At 46.2% G+C, this 21,374-nt stretch overlaps 1 protein-coding gene across 2 annotated transcripts in view; it reads right to left on the reverse strand.

Annotated features, from left to right (window-relative positions):
• SLC4A9 (solute carrier family 4 member 9) overlaps positions 1 to 21,374 on the reverse strand; it is an 859,184-nt gene that overhangs the window by 72,682 nt on the left and 765,128 nt on the right. For both annotated transcript variants that reach the window (XM_069763883.1, XM_069763884.1), the window contains one exon: positions 16,456 to 16,524. In XM_069763883.1, coding sequence (XP_069619984.1) covers positions 16,456 to 16,524 — 69 coding nt within the window. The remainder of the gene's footprint in view (positions 1 to 16,455; positions 16,525 to 21,374) is intronic.

Below are 21,374 nucleotides of genomic sequence, written 5' to 3' on the forward strand. Positions count from 1 at the left end.
CCAAATTCTTGTGGTCGGTGTAAACTTGGAAGGGAAAGGGAGCCCCCTCCAGGAGGTGTCTCCACTCTAAGAAAGCCAACTTCATGGCTAGCAACTCCCTGTCCCAGATGGAATAATTCCTCTCCGCTGGTGTGAAGGTCTTGGAGAAGAAGAAGCAAGGATGCTTCCGACCTTGAGTATCCTTCTGGAAGAGAACTGTTCCAGCACTGACAAAAGAGGCATCCACCTCCATAATAAAAGGTTTATCAACATCGGGGTGATGTAAAATGGGAGCACTGGCGAAGTGTGACTTAATTGAGAGAAAGGCTCTGGAAACCTCCTCTGACCACAATTTGGGATTTGCTCCCTTTTTGGTAAGGGCAACCAAGGAAGTTACCAAAGTTGAAAAGTGGGGAATGAACTGGCAATAGTAATTAATGAACCCCATAAAGACGTGCACCGCTTTGAGAGAATGGGGTCCCTGCTAGTCCATCACAGTCCATCACAGCCTGTAGCTTGGCAGGATCCAGAGCCAATCGCTGGGCAGAGATGATATAGCCAAGGAAAGGCAAGGACTCCTGCTCAAACACACACTTCTCCAATTTGGCGTAGAGGGAGTTTGCCCGTAGGAGGTCGAAGACTTCGCAAACATCTCTCTGGTGGGAGTCTATATCTGGAGAGTAGATGAGAATATCATCAGATAAACTACAACCGAGGTGGAGATCATATCCCGGAAGATATCATTCACAAAGTCTTGGAAAACGGCAGGGGCATTACAGAGCCCGAAGGGCTGTGGAATAGCTCTGAAATCAGTGGCAGAGGGTATTTATTCTTAATGGTGATGGCGTTAAGACCCCTGTAATCAATGCATGGATGTAGTTCTCCGTTCTTCTTCTGCACGAAGAAGAACCCTGCCCCTGCAGGTGACACTGACTTCCTAATGAATCCTTTTGCCAGATTCTCCTGGATGTATTGGGACATCGCCTCCGTCTCCGGGAGAGACAGAGGGTAGACTCGACACTGGGGAGGCTCAGCACCAGGCAAGAGATCAATAGGACAGTCATAGGGGCGGTGGGGCAGAAGGGTGTCCACAGCCCTCTTGGAGAATACGTCCGCATAAGACCAGTAGTGCCTGGGGAGAGAGGAATGATCTGCGGGTACTCCAGTAGTAGCAACCTGAACCCACTCCCTCAGACATCTGCCCTCACAGGATTCACTCCATCCCAAAATTCTCCTTGAGGACCACTGTATATGAAGGGAATGATAACGTAACCAGGGTATCCCTAGCAGGATCTCGTCTATTCCCACAGGGATGACAAGGAGGGAAATAATCTCCTGATGGGATGGAGATATAGACAATGCAAATGGGATGGTCTGGTGTGTTATTTGCGAGGGCAGTGTCAACCCAATCACCACTTGTACAGTCACCAGCTTGGCGAGCATTACCAGGGGTATTGCGTGGCGTTGGGCAAAGGCTGAGGACATAAAATTCCCCTCCACTCCAGAATCCACACAAAGCTCGACTGTAAGAGTGGTTGGGCCGAAAGTGATTGTTCCTTTGAATGACAGTTTGGAAGAAAACGTCACTGTGTCTAGTGTACCACCTCTTACATCCACTACACGCTGACGTTCTCCCGACCGCTGGGAACATCTGGAGGCAAGATGTCCTGACCGCCGGCAGACATGCCAGACCTTGAGTGCACGAGCGGTCTGGGACTTAGATCCTGCTCGTAACACCGCCTTGGCCTCATGCGGCTCGGACGCCTGGATCGGAGATTCGAGAGGTATGTCGGAGGTGGGAGCTAGCCGAAATCTCTGCCTACACTGGGCTCGCTCCAACCTTCACTCGTTAAAACGAAGGTCGATGCAGGTTGAAACAGCTATTAGCTCCTCCAGTGTGGCCGGAATCTCCCTAATGGCCAAAGTGTCCTTTACATGGTCAGCCAGCCCCCTCCAAAATACAGGGATGAGGGCTTTATCCGGCCACTCCAGCTCAGATGCTAAAGTCCGGAAGTGGACAGAAAAATGGCTGACCAAGGATGAGCCCTGTGTCAGGGCCAGCAGTTGTAATGCCGTATCATGAGTGATTTGAGGTCCCACCACATGATTGTCACGCTCCCACAGTGGCATAGCCCAATCCAGCACCCTGTCCAACAAGAGGGATATAATGAATGCCACTTTAGCCCGCTCTGAGGGGAAACATGCAGCCAGGAGCTCAAGGTGTATCGCACACTGGTTCATGAATCCCCTGCATGACTTACTATCGCCAGAGTACCTATCTGGCAGCGGGAGGTGCGATAAGGTTGGAACAGAGGTGGCAGTGGACAAACTAGCTGCAGCCACGTCAGCAGCCTTAACAGCTACTGTGGTAACATCCACAGCTGAGGTTGTGCACTTGAGAGCCGCCAACCTGCCCTCCAGCTGCTTTATGTACCGCTGCAGTCACTGTTCGTCTGCCATTACTAGCCAGACCGTGGCGCTATTATAATGTTAGGGCTGGCGTAATGCGTCGAGTAAATATTGAGTTAATATTGGTGCGTTCGCAGCCCGTGGTCCACCGTGCAGGAGTGGAACCTGCTGCTAGTAAATGGCACACTATTTGGCCGTATAACGCCTGAATAGACACAGGTTCCATCACCTGGTCTGTATAGGAGCGAACTCTGTTGCTTCATAGAGTCGCCGAGTTTAGGATAACGCTGTGCCCTGTTAACTTCACAGAGTATCACTTCTCACTAACAGAGCAGATAGCATACAATGGTCATACAGTCAGCATAAGCTCACAAACAACTCCTCTCCGGAGGTGTCAGAATTCTAGTGGCTATACGCCAGCCCTAAATTCACACACACGAACTTCCCTCCGGAGGTGCTGGAATTCTAGCGGCTATACAGCCGACCCTGAACACATGCAGACACTGACCATAAGGTAGCTAAGCTAATAAACATAGGTTGATACCAGCGCGTGGCCGTGCGGCGATGCAAATCTTTTATAGAGAAAGCTCTCCAGGACCTTCCTAGTGGTCCAATGGGAACTGGTTCAGGACCTGAGCATGTAACCCCCGGCCTCCAATGAGAGGTCGTCCCTTGGGCATGCTCAGTAGCGGAAAAGCAGGACTTAGTCCCAGGAGCATCTGCTCGCCGCAGAACAGTGCTAGTTACTATGGCTGAGCCTGGAAGATCAGCAGTAACCAAGCTTACAGTATCTGCCTGAGCCAGACGCTGGGACTGACGTCTCTGCTAAGCAGGCTCCACTGTGGCTGAAGAACAATGGGAGACCGCAGAGGAGGTGCTTTGAGATTCCCCCTGTGCAGCGGTGAGAACTCGACACCTAACACTCTGTACGGTGTATTTTGTGCAAGGGGGCTGTGATGGCACTATTTTATTTAGTTAAAAAAGGACCCCACATTGGGGAATTGGGCATTACATTACATTGGTCCTACTTCTTAACTCTGTGTCCTGCAATGGGTCCTTTAACTGCCACTAGATTACCAGGGTGAACGTGCTCTGCATGGTGAATTTTGGGCAAGGGGGCTGTGATGGCACTATTTTATTTATTACCAAAAGGACCCCACATTAGGGAATTGGTTGTCAGCTCATGCCCTCCATTTCAAGTCTCAGAGACCCACACCCCTACATTGGGCCTACTTCTTAACTCTGTTTCCTACAATGTCTCTTCCTTATCTCTGATGACATGATCTGGGTGAACGTGTTCTGTACTTTTATAGGCCCCAGAATTTTGAGCAAGGGGGGCTGTGATGGCAATAGTATATTTTTAAAAAAGGTACCCCCCATTGGTGAAACCACTTCCTTGTTGGCAAAGACTTCATAACAGTTGTGTACCTTAAAGCGCTCACTTGAAAAGCTCCTTTTTGTGTTGCCTGGTTGCTCACATTGGATACAATACACTTCATATAAATTTTATAAAGCAATGCTGTTAATTTGGCTCAGTAGTTCATTACAAATATTTCTTTGTTGACTATGTTAGTTTCTCTGCTTGAGAGCCATAACTTTGGCTGCCTCAAATGTACAAATGGCGATTTGGAATCCAGATTAAAATACTGTATACCAAATGCATTCAGACAATCACATAGCTGCATGTCTTGTAAAACATTTACAGTTGTGACAGACAATGCTCATAGTGACACAATCTTGAGAAATGTTTGTTTATTCACTTCACAAACAGTTAGTTCTAAGCCTCTATATGTTTGCTGTTTGTCATTGTAAAACATTAAGGTTTACTGAAACTTTGCTTGTGGTGGTTTGATCTAAATCCTTGTGGCTTTTATTTTCCAGGGGCTTATGGCCTTTTGTCTGATGACTCCATGATATCTCAGTTTCATACAACCTTGAAAGCTGGCCGCTTGAAGGGCTGGGTGACACTAGAGTTACTACATAGTGTAAATCACTATGTAAGAGCAGAGAAACATGACTAAGACAGATGCCAAAACTGGGGTACCTGTACATGTAAAGTGTGCTGATATCTGCATAATTGGGGATGCTAATGCAGTGTAGCTAGCTCCCAGGGGTTCTCTGTCTTGGTGTTGCTTCTCTGATATTCCAGACAGATGATGCTTAAAAGCCTCTTGTGGGTGATGTAGGTATACTGTATGTAGTTAGTCTTTATATGTACGTAATCACTATATGTATTTAATCCATATATGTACTTATTAACCTTTGTAAGTTAACAAATACAAACGTGTACGTACTCATACTATTCAATCATACTATTCCTTGAATTTTGTAGTTTGCAATAAAATTGCGTTGTATTGCAAGTATTAACCTTATTTAAAGCCGTATCTGAACCTTAGTGTTAAAAACATGGCAAGTAAAATTGCCAAATTCTCCTGTAAATAATTCTGCAAAGAGGGAACCTTCATACCATTAAAAAATACAAGTGGATTTTCATGGGCTCATCCAGTATGTGGGTTCCAAGGCGTAATGGTGTGCATATGACTATGCAGCCGGTCTGGCCTTGCTGCCAATGTGTAAAACAAAGGAGTACCGGAGTACAAAATGCAAATTGTGAAGTGGATTTGCATGGGCCCATCCAGTATATGGGTTCAAAGGCTTATTGGGGTGCATATGAATTGGTAGCAGGGAAGCCCTTGCATTCAATGCAACATCTTTTCAGGAGGCCCTCCTGGACATCTAAAGAAAGGGGTATTGTGGTGCGTTGTAATTCTTGGAAGCTCATCCACTCACAGCATAGGCTACAACCGTTTAGGAGACCCATGGTTTAATAATGGCCCTTTAAGAAGATTAATGCCACCTGATGCACCAGTAAAAATAGGCTCTGTGACTTTAAGACTCCCTCCTTCATAAATGAGACAAGATGGGTCTGCTTATGTGTCACACACCACATGGCCAACTAGGGTTGTTAAATGTTACAATGACATTTCACAGTGAATGCATTTGTAGTGGTTGAAAGCAATGTTAAAGTTGAAAAACGCTTCAAAAACGCTGCGTCTGAACTAAGCCTAAGTGGGGGAAGAAATTTTCGGTCTGGGGTGAAAGATTTGGCCTTACAGGCAAGTCATTAACCTACAAAGGATGTACCTTAACATATTTCCCAGCAAAATCCATTTTGGTTTCATTTTAGTGTGTTTTCTGTTGCACCAGGAAAAATGGCATGAATCTCGGAAAAAAATGATTACAGCTGTGAACTAGGAGTCAGAAATGCTTCCAGGGGTGATCCCCATGGTGTCCCTGTGTCATTTAGCAGTGTTTCCATAATTTTCAGATGTTTTAGACCTTAAAAGGATCCCGGGGGGGGGGGGGGGGGGGGATCGCGTTAAAAATACTCGGGTCTCCCTTACATTGGACTCGTTGTTCTGGACGAGTATACCAATCTGCTCCATCTGAGCAATGAGCACCCAAGCATTTTAGTGCTTGCTCATCACTATTCCTTATCAAATATAGCAATGAATATTTTCATATGAAAACAAACTTAGGTTTTGTTTAAAGAGGTTGCTCTGGTCCTAATCAATGTCTGCAGTCACTCTGTGTGACTGTAGACTTACGAATCCCCCAGAAAATGTACTGTGCGCTGAAGGGGTTCGCCAGTTTCAGAGTCAGGACCGGAGGGTATGTATGAGTTATACAAACTCCTGGCCAGTGGACGGGGCCTCGCTCCATACACATGCTGGGGATATGCATAACTGTTACATACCCTCCGGTCCCGACTCTGAAACTGGCAAATCCCAACAGTGCACAATACATGCGCTGTGGGGAACCATTTGGCTGCAGTCACATAGTGACTGCAGACTTACCGATTTGGCCTGGACAACCCTTTTAAACATTGAATCTGGAACGATCAAAACAAAGCAGTTGTAAGGGTTGGCTGAACGCACCGAATATATTTATTAGGTGAGACAGGTGCATTCGCAACCCGGGATCCACCGTGCAGGAAAGAACCTGCTGCTAAGCAAGGCGGCGAAGCAAATTAGTACAAACGAACTCTGTTACTTCACAGAGCCAATAGAAAAGAGAACGCTGTGCCCTGTTTAGCTCACAGGGGACATAGCTACTGTGTAGAGCCGACAGTGGTCATTCAGTCCAACCAACACACAGCTCCTCTCCGGTGGAGCCGGAATTCTAATGGCTTATAGCCAGCCCTGAATTCACACATAAACTCCTCGCTGGAGGTGCCAGCACTCTAGGGGCTTATTTCAGCCGGGTCCCTGACCACACACATGACCACACTGGCGCTGAGCTCGTACATATTTGATACTAGTGCATGGCCGTGCGGTCATGAGAACCTTTTATAGCTGTAGCAACTTCAGGACCTTCCCAGAAGGACCAATGGAAGACTGCCACAGAACTTGATCCGGTACAGGGTCTTCCTGGAGGACCAATGGAACTTTCTGCAGTACCTGAGCATGTGACCCTTGATCTCCACTGAGAGATCTTACCCTGGGCATGCTCAGTGTGTGCAAAGCAGGACTTAGTCCCAGAAAAGCCTGCTCGTCGCAGACCAGTACAAGGTACAATAGCAGAGCCTGGAGAGGCAACAGTAACCCTTTGCACAGTATCAGATTCAGTGAGACGCTGGGACCGACGTCTCCACTGAGCAGGCTCCACTGCGGCCAATGCAGAATGGGAGACCGCAGCAGACATGGTTCGAGATTCCCCCTGTGTAGCGGTGGGAACTTGACTCCTAACATTACTCCCCCTCCTAGGGTCCCCCACCTTGAGCCTCGCTATGATCAAAAGCTACAATGAGCAGCAGAGCCCGAATGTGCTCCACAGGTTCCCAGGTTCTGTCTTCTGGACCGTGACCCTTCCAGTCCACCAGATAATATTTCTTGCCATGTACCACCTTTCACCCCACAATAGCATTCACCTCAAACTCATCCGTGGATAAACCCGAAGTCCCGGCAGATGACTCGGAAAACCGGGACAAATGAATGGGCTTTAGGAGAGAAACGTGAAAAGTGTCGGTGATACCAAGGCGTGGAGGAATAGCCAAACGGTAGACCACAGGGTTTACCTGTTCCAGAACCTTGAACGGGCCAATGCAGTGAGGCACAAATTTAGTGGACTCAACTCGCAGCCTGATTTTACGGGCGGAGAGCCACACTAAGTCGCCAGGAGCAAAGGTCGGAGCGTGGCGCCGGTGTGTATCAGCAGAAACCCTCAATCTCTCCTTGGAGGCCCGGATGGCATCCTGTGTGCTGTCCCAAATGTCACGTGCCTCCACCGCCCAGTCTGCCATCCTAGAATCGGTGGATGACACGGGCATGGGCACAGGGACACGCGGATGCTGGCCATAATTAAGGAGAAAAGGAGTCTGCCCAGTGGAATCGGATACAGCGTTGTTCAAGGCAAATTCCACCCAAGGTAGCAAAGATGCCCAGTCATCCTGCCTAGCAGAGACAAAATGTCGTAAGTATGTCACCAGAGTCTGGTTTGTCCTCTCTACCGACCCATTCGTCTTGGGGTGATATGCAGAGGAGAGATTCAACTTTATGCTAAGTAAACGGCAGAGCTCTCTCCAAAACAGAGACACGAACTGGGGAACCCGGTCGCTGACAATTTTATCAGCCATTCCATGTAAACAGAAAATATGCTTTATGAATAACGCCGCCAAGGCCCGTGCAGAAGGTAACCGTGGAAGCAGCACCAAGTGCACCATCCTAGAAAAATGATCGGTGAGAACCCAGATAATGGTGCAGCTGCGAGACTTGGGTAAGCCCACCACAAAGTCCATCCCGACCATTTCCCAGGGCCTGTCTGCTACCGGCAGGGGGTAAAGCAACCCAGCAGGCCATTGCCGAAGATAGATTCTGGGCGCAGGAAGCGCACGCCCGAATATAGTCCCCGACATCACGGGCCATATGCGGCCATCAGTACGTTCTCGCCAAAAGCTCAGATGTCCTTTTGGTCCCAAAATGCCCACCCACTCTGGACGAGTGAGCCCAAGAGAGAACCTCCGGTCGCAAATTCACTGGCATGAAAGTCTTGCCCGGGGGCACAGACTCTAGCGAAATCAGAGCTACAGTTCTCAGGCTCTCAGAAGGGACAATAAGCCGAGACTCCTCCTCCTCAGATGACACTACGGAGTGGGAGAGAGCATCGGCACAAATGTTCTTCTCCCCGGAGAGAAAATGAAGAGTAAAATGAAACTAGGAGAAGAACAGGGACCATCTAGCCTGGCGAGAATTCAGCCGCTGGACCATCTGTAGATATACCAAGTTCTTGTGGTCAGTGAAAACCTGGAATGGAAAGCGAGCTCCCTCCAAGAGGTGTCTCCACTCTGAGAAAGCCAACTTCATGGCTAGCAACTCCCTGTCCCCGATGGAATAATTGCTCTCCGCTGGTGTGAAGGTCTTGGAGAAGAAGAAGCAAGGATGCTTCCGACCTTGAGCATCCTTTTGGAAAAGGACTGCTTCAGCACCAACGGATGAGGCATCCACCTCCATGATACATGGCTTCTCTACATCAGGACAATGTAGAATGGGAGCGCTAGCGAAGTGTGACTTAATCGATAGGAAGGCCTTGGAGACATCCTCTGACCACAAGTTGGGATTTGCTCCCTTCTTGGTGAGGGCAACCAAGAGAGCTACCAAAGTTAAGAAGTGTGGGATGAACTGGCGATAGTAATTAATGAACCCCATAAAGCGCTGCAACGCTTTAAGTGAATGGGGTCCCTGCCAGTCCATCACAGCCTGTAGCTTGGCAGGATCCATAGCCAAACCTTGGGCAGAGATGATATAACCAAGGAAAGGCAAGGACTCCTGCTCAAACACACACTTCTCCAACTTGGCGTAGAGGGAGTTTGCCCATAAGAGGTCGAAGAGTTTGCGAACATCTCTCTGATGGGTGTCAATTTCTGGAGAGTAGATGAGAATATCGTCCAGATAGACTACAACCAAGGTGGTGAGCATATCCCGGAAAATGTCGTTCACAAAGTCTTGGAAAACAGCTGGGGCATTACAGAGCCCGAAGGGCATCACCAGATATTCATAGTGCCCATCCCTGGTGTTAAAAGCCGTCTTCCATTCGTCCCCCTCACAGATGCGAATCAGGTTGTAAGCACCCCGCAGATCTAATTTAGTAAATACCCTTGCTCCCCGTAGCCTATCAATAAGCTCAGATATCAGGGATAGTTGATACTTGTTCTTAACAGTGATGGCGTTAAGACTAGTGTTGAGCATTCTGATACCGCAAGTATCGGGTATCGGCCGATACTTGCGGTATCGGAATTCCGATACCGAGATCCGATACTTTTGTGGTATCGGGTATCGGTATCGGATCCATAGTGAGGTGTAAAATAAAGAATTAAAATAAAAAATATTGATATATTCACCTCTCCGGCGGCCCCTGGACATCACGCTGGTAACGGGCAGGCTTCTTTGTTTAAAATGAGCGCGTTTAGGACCTGAGGAATGACGTCGCGGCTTCTGATTGGTCGCGTGCCACCCATGTGACCGCCACACGACCAATCAGAAGCCGCGATGTCATTCCTCAGGTCCTAAATTCCTAGAATGAGCGCGTTTAGGACCTGAGGAATGACGTCACGGCTTCTGATTGGTCGCGTGCCGCCCATGTGACCGCCACGCGACCAATCAGAAGCCGCGACGTCATTCTCAGGCACTAAACTCCTCATTCTAGGAATTTAGGACCTGAGGAATGACGTCGCGGCTTCTGATTGGTCGCGTGGCGGTCACATGGGCAGCACGCGACCAATCAGAAGCCGCGACTTCATTCCTCAGGTCCTAAACACGCTCATTTTAAACAAAGAAGCCTGCCGGTTACCAGTGTGATGTCCAGGGGCCGCCGGAGAGGTTAATATATCAATATTTTTTATTTTAATTCTTTATTTTACACATTAATATGGATCCCAGGGCCTGAAGGAGAGTTTCCTCTCCTTCAGACCCTGGGAACCATCAGGATACCTTCCGATACTTGGTGTCACATTGACTTGTATTGGTATCGGATATCGGTATCGGCGATATCCGATACTTTTCAGGTATCGGCCGATACTATCCAATACCGATACTTTCAAGTATCGGATGGTATCGCTCAACACTAGTTAAGACCCCTGTAGTATATGCATGGACGTAAGTCTCCAGTCTTCTTCTGCACGAAGAAGAACCCAGCCCCTGCAGGTGACACTGACTTCCTAATGAATCCTCTTGCCAGATTCTCTTGGATGTACTGAGAAATTGCCTCAGTCTCCGGGAGAGATAACGGATAGACTCGACCCCAGGAAGGCATAGCACCAGGCAAGAGGTCAATAGGACAGTCATAGGGGCGGTGAGGCGGAAGGGTCTCCGCAGCCCTTTTGGAGAACACGTCCGCATAGGGCCAATAGTGCTTGGAGAGAGAGGAAAGATCTGCGGGTACCTCTGTAGTAGCAACGTGAACGCTCTCCCTCTGACATCTACCCTCACAGGATTTACTCCATCCCAAAATTCTCCCTGAGGACCACTCTATCTGAGGAAAATGATAGTGTAGCCATGGTATCCCCAACAGGACCTCAGCAATTCCCTCAGGAATGACTAATAGAGATAATCTCCTGATGTGATGGAGACACAGAAAGGGTATGTGCACACGATGCAGATCTAGTGCAGAACTGCAGCAGATTTTTCTGCAGCAGAAACGCTGCAAAACTGCACTGTGATTTACAGTACAATGTAAATCAATGTGAAAAAAAAGCTGTGCACATGGTGCAGAAAAATCTGCACAGAAACGCTGCAGATTTCAAAGAAGAGCATGTCACTTCTTTTGTGCAGTTCTGCAGCGTTTCTGCACCCCTCCATAATAGAAATCCATTGGTAAAATCTGCACAAAAAACGCATAAAAAACGCATCAGAAACACATCAAAAACGCACAAAAACGCATAAAAAACGCACCTGCGGATTCTGCCAGGAGATGCATATTTAGTGCAGATTTTATGCAGAAAATTCTGCACCAAATCTGCATCGTGTGCACACAGCCAAAGAGTGAAAGGAATAGTTTAGTGGGTAATCTGTGTGGGTAGTGTCGACCCATTTACCACTCGAACGGTTACTGGTTTGGCGAGCATCACCAGGGGTATTGCGTGTCGCTTGGCGAAAGCGGATGACATAAAATAACCCTCCGCCCCAGAGTCCACGCATAGCTCTACCATAAGTGTGGATGGGCCTATAGTAATTGTCCCCTTGAAGGACAACTTAGAGGCAAACGTTGCCGTTTCTAGTGTACCTCCTCCAAATGCCACTAGACGCTGACGTTTCCCCGACCGCTGGGGACACTTGGAGGCAAGATGTCCTTACTGCTGGCAAACATGACAGACCTTAAGTGCACGAGCCGACCGGGACTTGGGCCCTGCTCGTCACCCCTCTATGGCCTCATGTGACTCGATTGCCTGGACCGGAGATTCCAAAGGTCTGGCCGAAACCTCTGTCTACACTGGGCTCGCTCCAACCTTCGCTCGTGAAAACGAAGGACTATGTGAGTTGATACAGCTAAGAGCTCCTCCAGTGTGGCGGGAATCTCCCTAATGGCCAAAGCATCCTTCACATGGTCAGCCAGCCCCCTCCAAAATACAGGAATGAGGGTTTTATCTGGCCACTCCAACTCAGACGCTAATGTCCGGAAGTGGACGGCAAAATGGCTGACCATGGTCGAACCCCGAGTCAAAGCCAGCAGTTGGAGCGCCGTATCATGGGTGACTTGAGGTCCTACAAAGACCTGTTTCAGAGTGTCCAGAAACCAAGGAACACTCTGCATCACATGATCGTTGCGCTCCCACAGCGACATAGCCAACTCCAAAGCTCTATTCGACATTATGAATCCCACCTTTGCCCGCTCTGTGGGAAAACGTGCAGCCAGGAGCTCGAGATGTATACCACACTGGCTCGTGAAACCCCTACAGGACTTACTGTCCCCAGAGTATTTTTCAGGCAATAGGAGGTGAGATAAGGTTGGAACAGAGGTGGCAGTGGGTAAAGCTGCTGCAGCCACGCTAGCAGCCTGAACAGCTATTGCGGTAACATCCACCGCCGAGGTTACACGCTCGAGAGACGCCAACCGGCCCTCCAGAAGCTGGATGTACCCCTGCAATCGCTGTTCATCCGCCATTACTTAGCCAGATCCTGGCGCTAGTATACTGTTAGGGTTGGCGGAACACACCGAATATATTTATTAGGTGAAATAGGTGCGTTCGCAACCTGGGATCCACCGTGCAGGAAAGAACCTGCTGCTAAACAAGGGGCGAAGCAAATTAGTACAAACGAACTCTGTTACTTCATAGAGCCCGTAGAAAAGAGAACGCTGTGCCCTGTTTAGCTCACAGGGGACACAGCTACTGTGTAGAGCCGACAGTGGTCATGCAGTCCAACCAACACACAGCTCCTCTCCGGTGGAGCCGGAATTCTAATGGCTAATAGCCAGCTTTGAATTCACACATAAACTCCTCGCTGGAGGTGCCAGCATTCTAGGGGCTTATTTCAGCCGGGTCCCTGACTGCATACACACAAAATTCCTCGCCAGTGGTGCCAGCATTCTAGGGGCTTATTTCAGCCGGGTCCCTGACCACACACACGACCACACTGGCGCTGAGCTCGTACATATTTAATGCTAGCGCATGGCCATGCGGTCATGAGAACCTTTTATAGCTGTAGCAACTTCAGGACCTTCCCAGAAGGACCAATGGAAGACTGCCACAGAACTTGATCACGTACAGGGCCTTCCTGGAGGACCAATGGAAGTTGCTGCAGTACCTGAGTATGTCACCCTTGATCTCCACTGAGAGATCTTACCCTGGGCATGCTTAGTGTGTGCAAAGCAGGACTTAGTCCCAGAAAAGCCTGCTTGCCGCAGACCAGTGCAGGGTACAATAGCAGAGCCTGTAGAGGCAGCAGTAACCCTTTGCACAGTAGCAGATTCAGTGAGACGCTGGGACCGACGTCTCCGCTGAGCAGGCTCCACTGCGGCCAATGCAGAATGGGAGACCGCAGCAGACATGGTTTGAGATTCCCCCTGTGCAGCGGCGTGAACTTGATTCCTAACAGCAGCTGTCCACTACTTGGACAACCCCTTTTCTTTCCCCATGTTTTGCCATGTCATAGCCCAAGACCTCTTTGTCAAAATGATTTGTCAGAGAGCCTTGTGACTAAACTGACGTGATGCTATTCACCCCTGAGGAAGCCATGGCAGTGGCGACATGCGTCGGGTTTACTCTCAAGGCTCTCTGACAAATCATTTTAACGAACAGGTCTTGGGCTATGAGCATTGCATTTTGGTATGTGTTGGTACCAGTATCACATGGTTCTATGCCAGCCGCTTAATTGTTTCTCATGCTCTATTTGGAGACTATACCCCGTCCTATGTGCAATCCATGTAATGTTTTGATCTAAATCTGGCATAAGGATTCTATTGGGTAGCACAGCTTGGCTTGATTTTTCCACACACAGTTTGGAATATTGATTTTGGACTGGAGTAGTAATGTTTTTATATATTTATTATCATTAACTGCTTCCATTAGAGTTGTTTGATCCATTTAGCACAGGACTGTTCCTATTTTTTATCATTGTTTATCTTTGCTTTATACCTTGGGCATTGTGCATAATTCTACATGTTACTATGAATTGTCTTGTCAGTAGGGCCTTTAGAGTATGTTTCTTGTACTTTTTAGATATTTTTATTGTGTGTTTTTGGTTTGTTTTTTACATCTTAAAGGGAACCTGTCACCTGAATTTGGCGGGACTGGTTTTGGGTCATATGGGCGGAGTTTTTGGGTGTTTGATTCACCCTTTCCTTACCCGCTGGCTGCATGCTGGCTGCAATATTGGATTGAAGTTCATTCTCTGTCCTCCATAGTACACGCCTGCACAAGGCAAGATTGCTTTGCGCAGGCGTGTACTATGGAGGACAGAGAATGAACTTCAATCCAATATTGCAGTCAGCATGCAGCCAGCGGGTAAGGAAAGGGTGAATCAAATACCCGAAAACTCTGCCCATATGACCCAAAACCAGTCCCGCCAAATTCAGGTGACAGAGTCCCTTTAATAAAATTAAGACCTTTCAAGATACTCTTTTCTGATTTGGTGGTCCCTACTTTCATGACATGTCACTTTCTCTTTTTTTTACTTCATAATCAACATGTTTTCAGGTTGATCACGTTGTTTTGTATTTGACTTAATTTTTGATGGTGTCCTCCACCTGTCTTGTTTCTGACTGGGCGCAGGGCTCACTAGTCACAACAACCTCATGTGAGTCCTGGGAATGCGAGTGCTGACAGTGCTGGAACAGTGTCGGCACAGGAGAGGAGTATAAGTTTTTTTATTTTAGCAAGGCCAAACATGGAGTGTGAGAAGGGGTTGTCCATGTAGTGGAATCTGTTACCAGGTTTTTGCTAACCAAAATCACAATAGATGGGCAAAGACCCTGATTCCTCCTATGTATCACTAACTGAGCAGCTTGATATAGTTTTGATGAAATCAGAGTCAAGACAGTAGGGAGTTTTATAGGGAATTAATTACTATAATAATCAAAATTTGCCATAAGTAGATTATATTATTCAATATTTGTCTCTAATCTATTTATGGCAAGTTAGGATTAGACAACATATCCTTCCCAGGTCATTCATTTGTGATTATTTATAACTGTACTAAATCATGGCATGATCGCACCAACTCAGTAGCATACCTGTGCCCAGCTTGCGGAGGAAATAGAGGGTTTAAGGCTCTATGTGTGCCGAGATGTATGGGAGAACACAAGGGGAGTGGACACTGAAGTAGTGAGAAGAGGAGGGAGCTTCTGTCTTGGGTCATTGCCAGTCAGGAAATGCATCCTTGGGGGAAGTGCATTACTATGTGGTGTGCTGTAAACAGTTGTGCAGTATTCAGGGAGTGTACCAAACTGGAAATGCAGGATTTGTATTATTGGCATGTGTTTGTGTAGTCTACAGGTGGACCTACTCTAGTAGACATATGCCATTGGTATTACCGCACCTGTGTAGTTGCCATCTTTACTTGGGCCCACTGCACCATGATGGTGCATTTGATTCAAAGCCTAGGCAGGTAAGCACCTTTGCCTGTTTTTAAGTTATTTTCTATAGACATATGGTATTTTCGTGAAAACCAAATATAATGACATTGTGGGACAGATTTCCTTGCAGGCTGAGTTTGACATTTATGCTCTAAAGACTATGAATACCTTTGCATTCATTTTTTTTCATTGCCTTTTTGCCTTCTAAATGTAAAATGAAGCAAATTTCTAAATACCTTATTTACAAAAAGATACATTTTATGCTGTTTAACGCTGCGCTTTCACGTAGCTAGTTGGCTGCTGAATATGACAAAGATCCAAGAGCACACTGCTCCCAGCTCTCTGCTCTGCCAGTCCCTTCCCTCAGTGTTACATAACATAGTAACATAGTATTTAAGGTTGAAGGAAGACTAACTCCATCTAGTTTAACCTATAGCCTAATCTAACATGTCCTAACATGTTGATCCAGAGGAAGGCAAAAAAAACCATGCGGCAAACACTAAGCTCCACATTGGGGGAAAAAAATTCCTTCCCGACTCCACATACGGCAATCAGACTAGTTCCCTGGATCAATGCCCTATCAAGGAATCTAGATAGTAAGGCCAAATGCACTCATTGAGTATTTGGTGAGTTTTTTACCCCAGTGTTTGTAAGCCAAAACCAGGAGTGGGTGATAAATGAAGAAGGTATGCAAATGTTTCTATTATGCTTTTGCTCTGACAGTTCCACTCCTGGCTTTGGCTTACAAATACTGGGGTGAAAAATTCACCAAATACTCAATGTGTGCACATGACCTAATATAGTAAAGGTAAGGTGGTACAGTATAAGGGAGATGATGTAAGTGGCAAATCAGGAAGTAGAGGGAATAAAGCATCCAGGTCTTCAGGGATGTCAAAAACATACTTAATCAAATGTCAATAAAAATATATATCTATTTGGCAAGATAAAGAAGTACTAATAACAGTCTGCACATTATACATCTCCTGACATGAATTTACTTACTTGAATACTTCTTAAAGCTGCCACACCCATTTGAAGAAAGATTCCATATAATACAGGCATTGGTATATACTAAAAGAATAGGAGGAAGTTGTAATCATCAGATATAGGATAGAGATATAAAAAAATTTACAATTTACCCAAAGGTTTACATTGGAGACGTTTGGGCATAATAATTCGATCACAAGAGCACAAACTGGCACTTTTTGCAGATGACATCCTCCTATACATTACCTCCCCACAACGAGTTTACCAAACATTATCTCAGAATTGCATACATTTGGCCTTTTAAGCAATTTTAAAATTAATTCCCACAAATTTGAGATATTAAACACATCACTACAATCATCCATGGTAGATCACCTAGTCACCTCATTCCCCTTCAAATGGTGCTTTGAATCAATCTCCTATCTAGGATTAAAATAACAGCTAAAGTATCCCAGTTATATGAAACAAATTTTAAGCCAGCCTTAAACAAAGCTGAATTAGTTCTAGAGAAATGGCACAAATTATAGTTATCATGGTTTGGTAGGGTAAATGCAATTAAAATGGATTTACTACCACGTCCCTTATATTATTTCCAAGCAATTCCTCTGTATCTGACTGCCTCCTTCTCTCGCCTCAAAAAAGTGATTACTTGATTTGTCTGGTCGCATAACCGAGCAACCATTTCATATTTTTTATAAAGCCGACCTAAGCAAATTAGAGGTATCGGCCTTCCAGACTTTGCATTATATAGCTATGCTTCATTGGGAACATGCATTCTAGACTTTTTCCATAACCAAAACAATAAGAAGTGGGTTGATCTTGGAAACGACTGTGATTCCCAAACAATTCTCTGGTCCACAGAAGGGAGAGAGGGGAGAAGCACTTCTCTACCATTCTTAACTTGAAACATTATATTACTCATCAAGCAAAGAAATAGGGGTTTCCAAATCTCAACATCTCCTGGGCCACTGACTCCAATTTATGACAACCCAGCCTTTCCGGCAGGGGTAAACAAGGTGAACTCTTTAACCCCTTAATGATCGCTGATACATCTTTTAACTGACCTGAGATTTAAGAGAATAGCCTCCCCATACAGGTGAAAATCCAGTAGCCGTTGTCTGGACACTATAGCTGACAACTTGCTGCATCAGCCACGATCAGTGTTGTCACCATCCATATCTGTTTAACCCCTTAGATGCTGCTGTCAATTGTGACTATATCATTTAAATGTTAAAAAGAATGTGGCTTCTCCCTCTTTATCCCCATCGGCACCCTCATTCCTATAATTCCACTTTGTATTAATTCCTGAAAAGCACCTGAAGGGTTAATAAACTACCAGACAGCAGTTTTCAATATGTCAGGAGGTGTTATTTTTAAAGTGGTATCAGTTTAGGGGATTTTCCAATATATAGGACCCCTAAAGTCACTTCAAACCTGGATAAGCCCCCCCAAAAATCATTTTGTAAATTTCCTTGAAAAAATGAAAAATCACTGCTACATTTGTAAATCTCCTAAAATGCTAAGAAAATGAAATGGCATTTTACAAATGCTGCTGATGTAAAGCAGACAAGTGGGAAATATTATTGATTAATGTTTTGCTATGGTATGACTATCTGAATTAAAGGGATAATTATTCAAAGTTTGAAAATTGCTAATTTTTTTTAACATTTGTGTCAAATTTCTGATATTTATATTAAATAAACACAAAACATATCAACCTAAATTTACCATTACCATAAAGTATAATGTGTCACGAAAAAACAGTCTCAAAATCACTGGGAATTGTTGAAGCATTCCAGAATTATTGCCACATAAAGTGACACTGGTCAGATGTTTAAAGGGAATCTGTCACCTCATTTTTTGCATATAAGATACGGCCACCGCAATTAGGGACTTATCTGCAACATTCTATAATGCTGTACATAAGCCCCCGATGTAACCTGAAAGATAAGAAAAACAAGTTAGATTTTGCTGACCCAGGGGTGGTCCAGTGCGGTCCGGGTCCGATGGGCATCATAGGTCCGGGTTCGGCGCCTCCCATCTTCATGCGATGACATCCTCTTCCTTGCTTCTGTTGCAGCTCCAACGCAGGCATAATTATGTTGAGGGCAGAGCAAAGTACTGCAGTGCGCAGGCGCCAGAAAAGATCAGAGAGGCCCGATGCCTGTGCACTGCAGTACTTTACGCTGCCCTCAACAGGGCAAATCTGTATGCCTGCGCAGGAGCCATGACAGAAGCAAGGAAGAGGACGTCATCACATAAAGATGGGAGGCGCAGGAGTCAGACCCGAACCGGAACCGCCCCTGGGTGAGTTTTTATCTTTCTGGTTACATCGGGGGCTTATCGACAGCATTACAGAATGCTGTGGATAAGCCCCTAATGGCGGAGGCAGCAGCTTGTATGCGAAAAATGAGGTGACAGAGACCCTTTAAAATTTGGCTCTGTCACATAGACGTTTACGACCCATTATATATGACCAGTTAAATCAAACTGGATTAAAGTCTCTAAAAGAAATATTTCTAGGCAAAGAGCCACCTAGGGATACTTGGTTCTTCCATGAACAACTTAAAAGCTTTATCAATTCTATAGCTAATCAAACTGATATCAGCAGATCACTAACTCCCTTTGAGACACTTTGCATATCTAAGAAACCTCCACACTGTTTCTCTTTTTTACAAACTTTTCCAAGTGGGGCAAACTCCACTACAAGACTTTCCAGTATTGTTCTTTAAGTCCCCTGAGAATAGATCTGAGACCCAATTATGTATATTTCTGTCTTCGGTGCATTCAGTGTCACAGGAGAGGAGCTACAACATTTTGGCAAGGTGGTACAGATTCCCCTCCATTGGCCATTGTATGTTCCCGACGACTCCGGATACTTGTTGGAGATGCTTAAAGGAAATAGGCACATCTTATTTATATAATTACCTTAAATTGTCTGTCATCCACTTCCGTCTGGACATCCTCGAATCCCACAATCAACTGTGCCACACCGGAAGTACGCCAACCGCCATATTAGAATACTCAAGTGATAGGCATTCCAAAATGGCACTCACTGGTGGTACCAGGCCCTTACGCAGTACCACCAGTGGGTCATCGCCGGACCCCCACTGCTGGAACTCCCCCACCGCAAGAACCCCACACCACAAGGACCCCTCCCCACCGCTGGGATCCAGGCCGTCGCTGGGATCCAGGCCACCGCTGGGATACCAACCGCCGCTGGGATCTCGACCGCCGCTGGTATCCCGGTCGCCGCTCGGATCCAGACCACTGGGGGATGTCACCAACCTCCCGATGCGATAGCATCAGACCTCCATCTAGTATGTCCATATTTGGTGGGCTTGCCCACCCATAAAGAAATTATGGATGGCAATCTTTAAACTTCACAACAGATTATCTATCTTGCTGGTATGACCTACAGTAGAGTTAGTTTTATTATCCTTAAGTGATATATCTAGTTTAAGAGGGGTCTTCTCAGACATTTTCTTACTGCCGCCAGGAATTTGATTCCTTGACTCTGGAAGCAAGAGAAATCGCCTTCATTTTCTGCAGTCGTCGCGGAGCTTAACGACATTTATAGAATGGAACAAATGATAGGTTCAAGCTACGGGAGATTCTGATAAGATTGCTTTTAGGTAAACTTCCGATCTAGATTCTTGGCTGTCTGGATCTTTACTCATACCCATGAATAATTTGTGTGCCTTCATAACATGGTCAAAATGCATCAGCACAGAAATCTCATCTCTCGAGATCTTGATCCCGAGATCACCATCAGCGCATGCGCCGCCCCAGTGGCAGAGACCAGCGCACATGGAACCCTGGAAGTGCCGGGGCTCTGACCTGTCGTAAAATGTTGGTAGAGCCCCGGGCAGCACCGGACACCCACGCAGCACTGCTGGACACCGGAGGCACCTGCAGCAACCGCCGGGCACCCGGAGACACCCGGGCACCCCTCCGGTAAGGCATGTTCATTTTCTTAGACGCACCCCCATTTTCCCTCCAAGTTTGGGGGAAAAAAGTGCATCTTACTAGGCGAAAAATAAGGTATGTACGCCAAAACTGGTACCATAAAAATCTGCAACTCGTCGCACAAAAAATAAGCCCTCATACAGCTTTGTTTGCCAAAAATAAAAGTTACAGTTCTCAGAATGTGGCGACAAAAAAAGACACTTTATAAAAAAGCGTTTTTACTGTGTGATAGAAACAAAGCCTAAAAAAAAACAACAATATAAATCTGGTATGGCTGTAATCGCACTGACCCGAAGAATAAATCTGCCTCATCACTTATGCCTTAAGGTGGAACCTCCCAAAAATCAAAATAAGGCTTGGCTCACATTTATCCTGTGCTCTCTGCTGAGTTCTTGCGCCAGGGTTTCTGTGTAAACTCCTCAAAACCGCAATTCAGACAAAACCTTGGACGGAACTCACTTATGAGGCAAATTGAGTCACTTGGGACTGGTCTGTGTTGCGGTGGTGTCCCATCATTTTAGATGTCTGTTTAGCACACAAGTGTGGGCAACCACAGACCTGTGCACACCTAAAAAATGGATACCACTGGAGCAAATGCCAAATGGAGTACAAAGGGTATCCATCTGGCTCATTATGGTGGGTTGGTTCCATTGGGGGTTTTGTCTAAATCGCATATTTGTGGGATTTACATGGAAACCTCTACATAAGTGCTCAGTGTAGAACACAAGAATGTGATCCTTGCCTTAATTTGGAAGCGATAGAAAAATATTATGTACCCCTAAATGTTACCAATAAAAACTCAAATTTATCCTACACAAAACCAGCCCCCACTCAGGTCCGTCATCTGCCACTGGAACTATAGGGGGTTCCCATGTTACTGCCGGAAAAAAGACTCTGGAAAAGTGACATGGCTCCCGCCTCTCAAAATAAAATTCAGTGAATTCTTTGCTCCCAAATCCAAATGC

The sequence above is a fragment of the Ranitomeya imitator genome, chromosome 4 (assembly GCF_032444005.1).
Source record: "Ranitomeya imitator isolate aRanImi1 chromosome 4, aRanImi1.pri, whole genome shotgun sequence".
Classification (NCBI taxonomy): domain Eukaryota; kingdom Metazoa; phylum Chordata; class Amphibia; order Anura; family Dendrobatidae; genus Ranitomeya; species Ranitomeya imitator.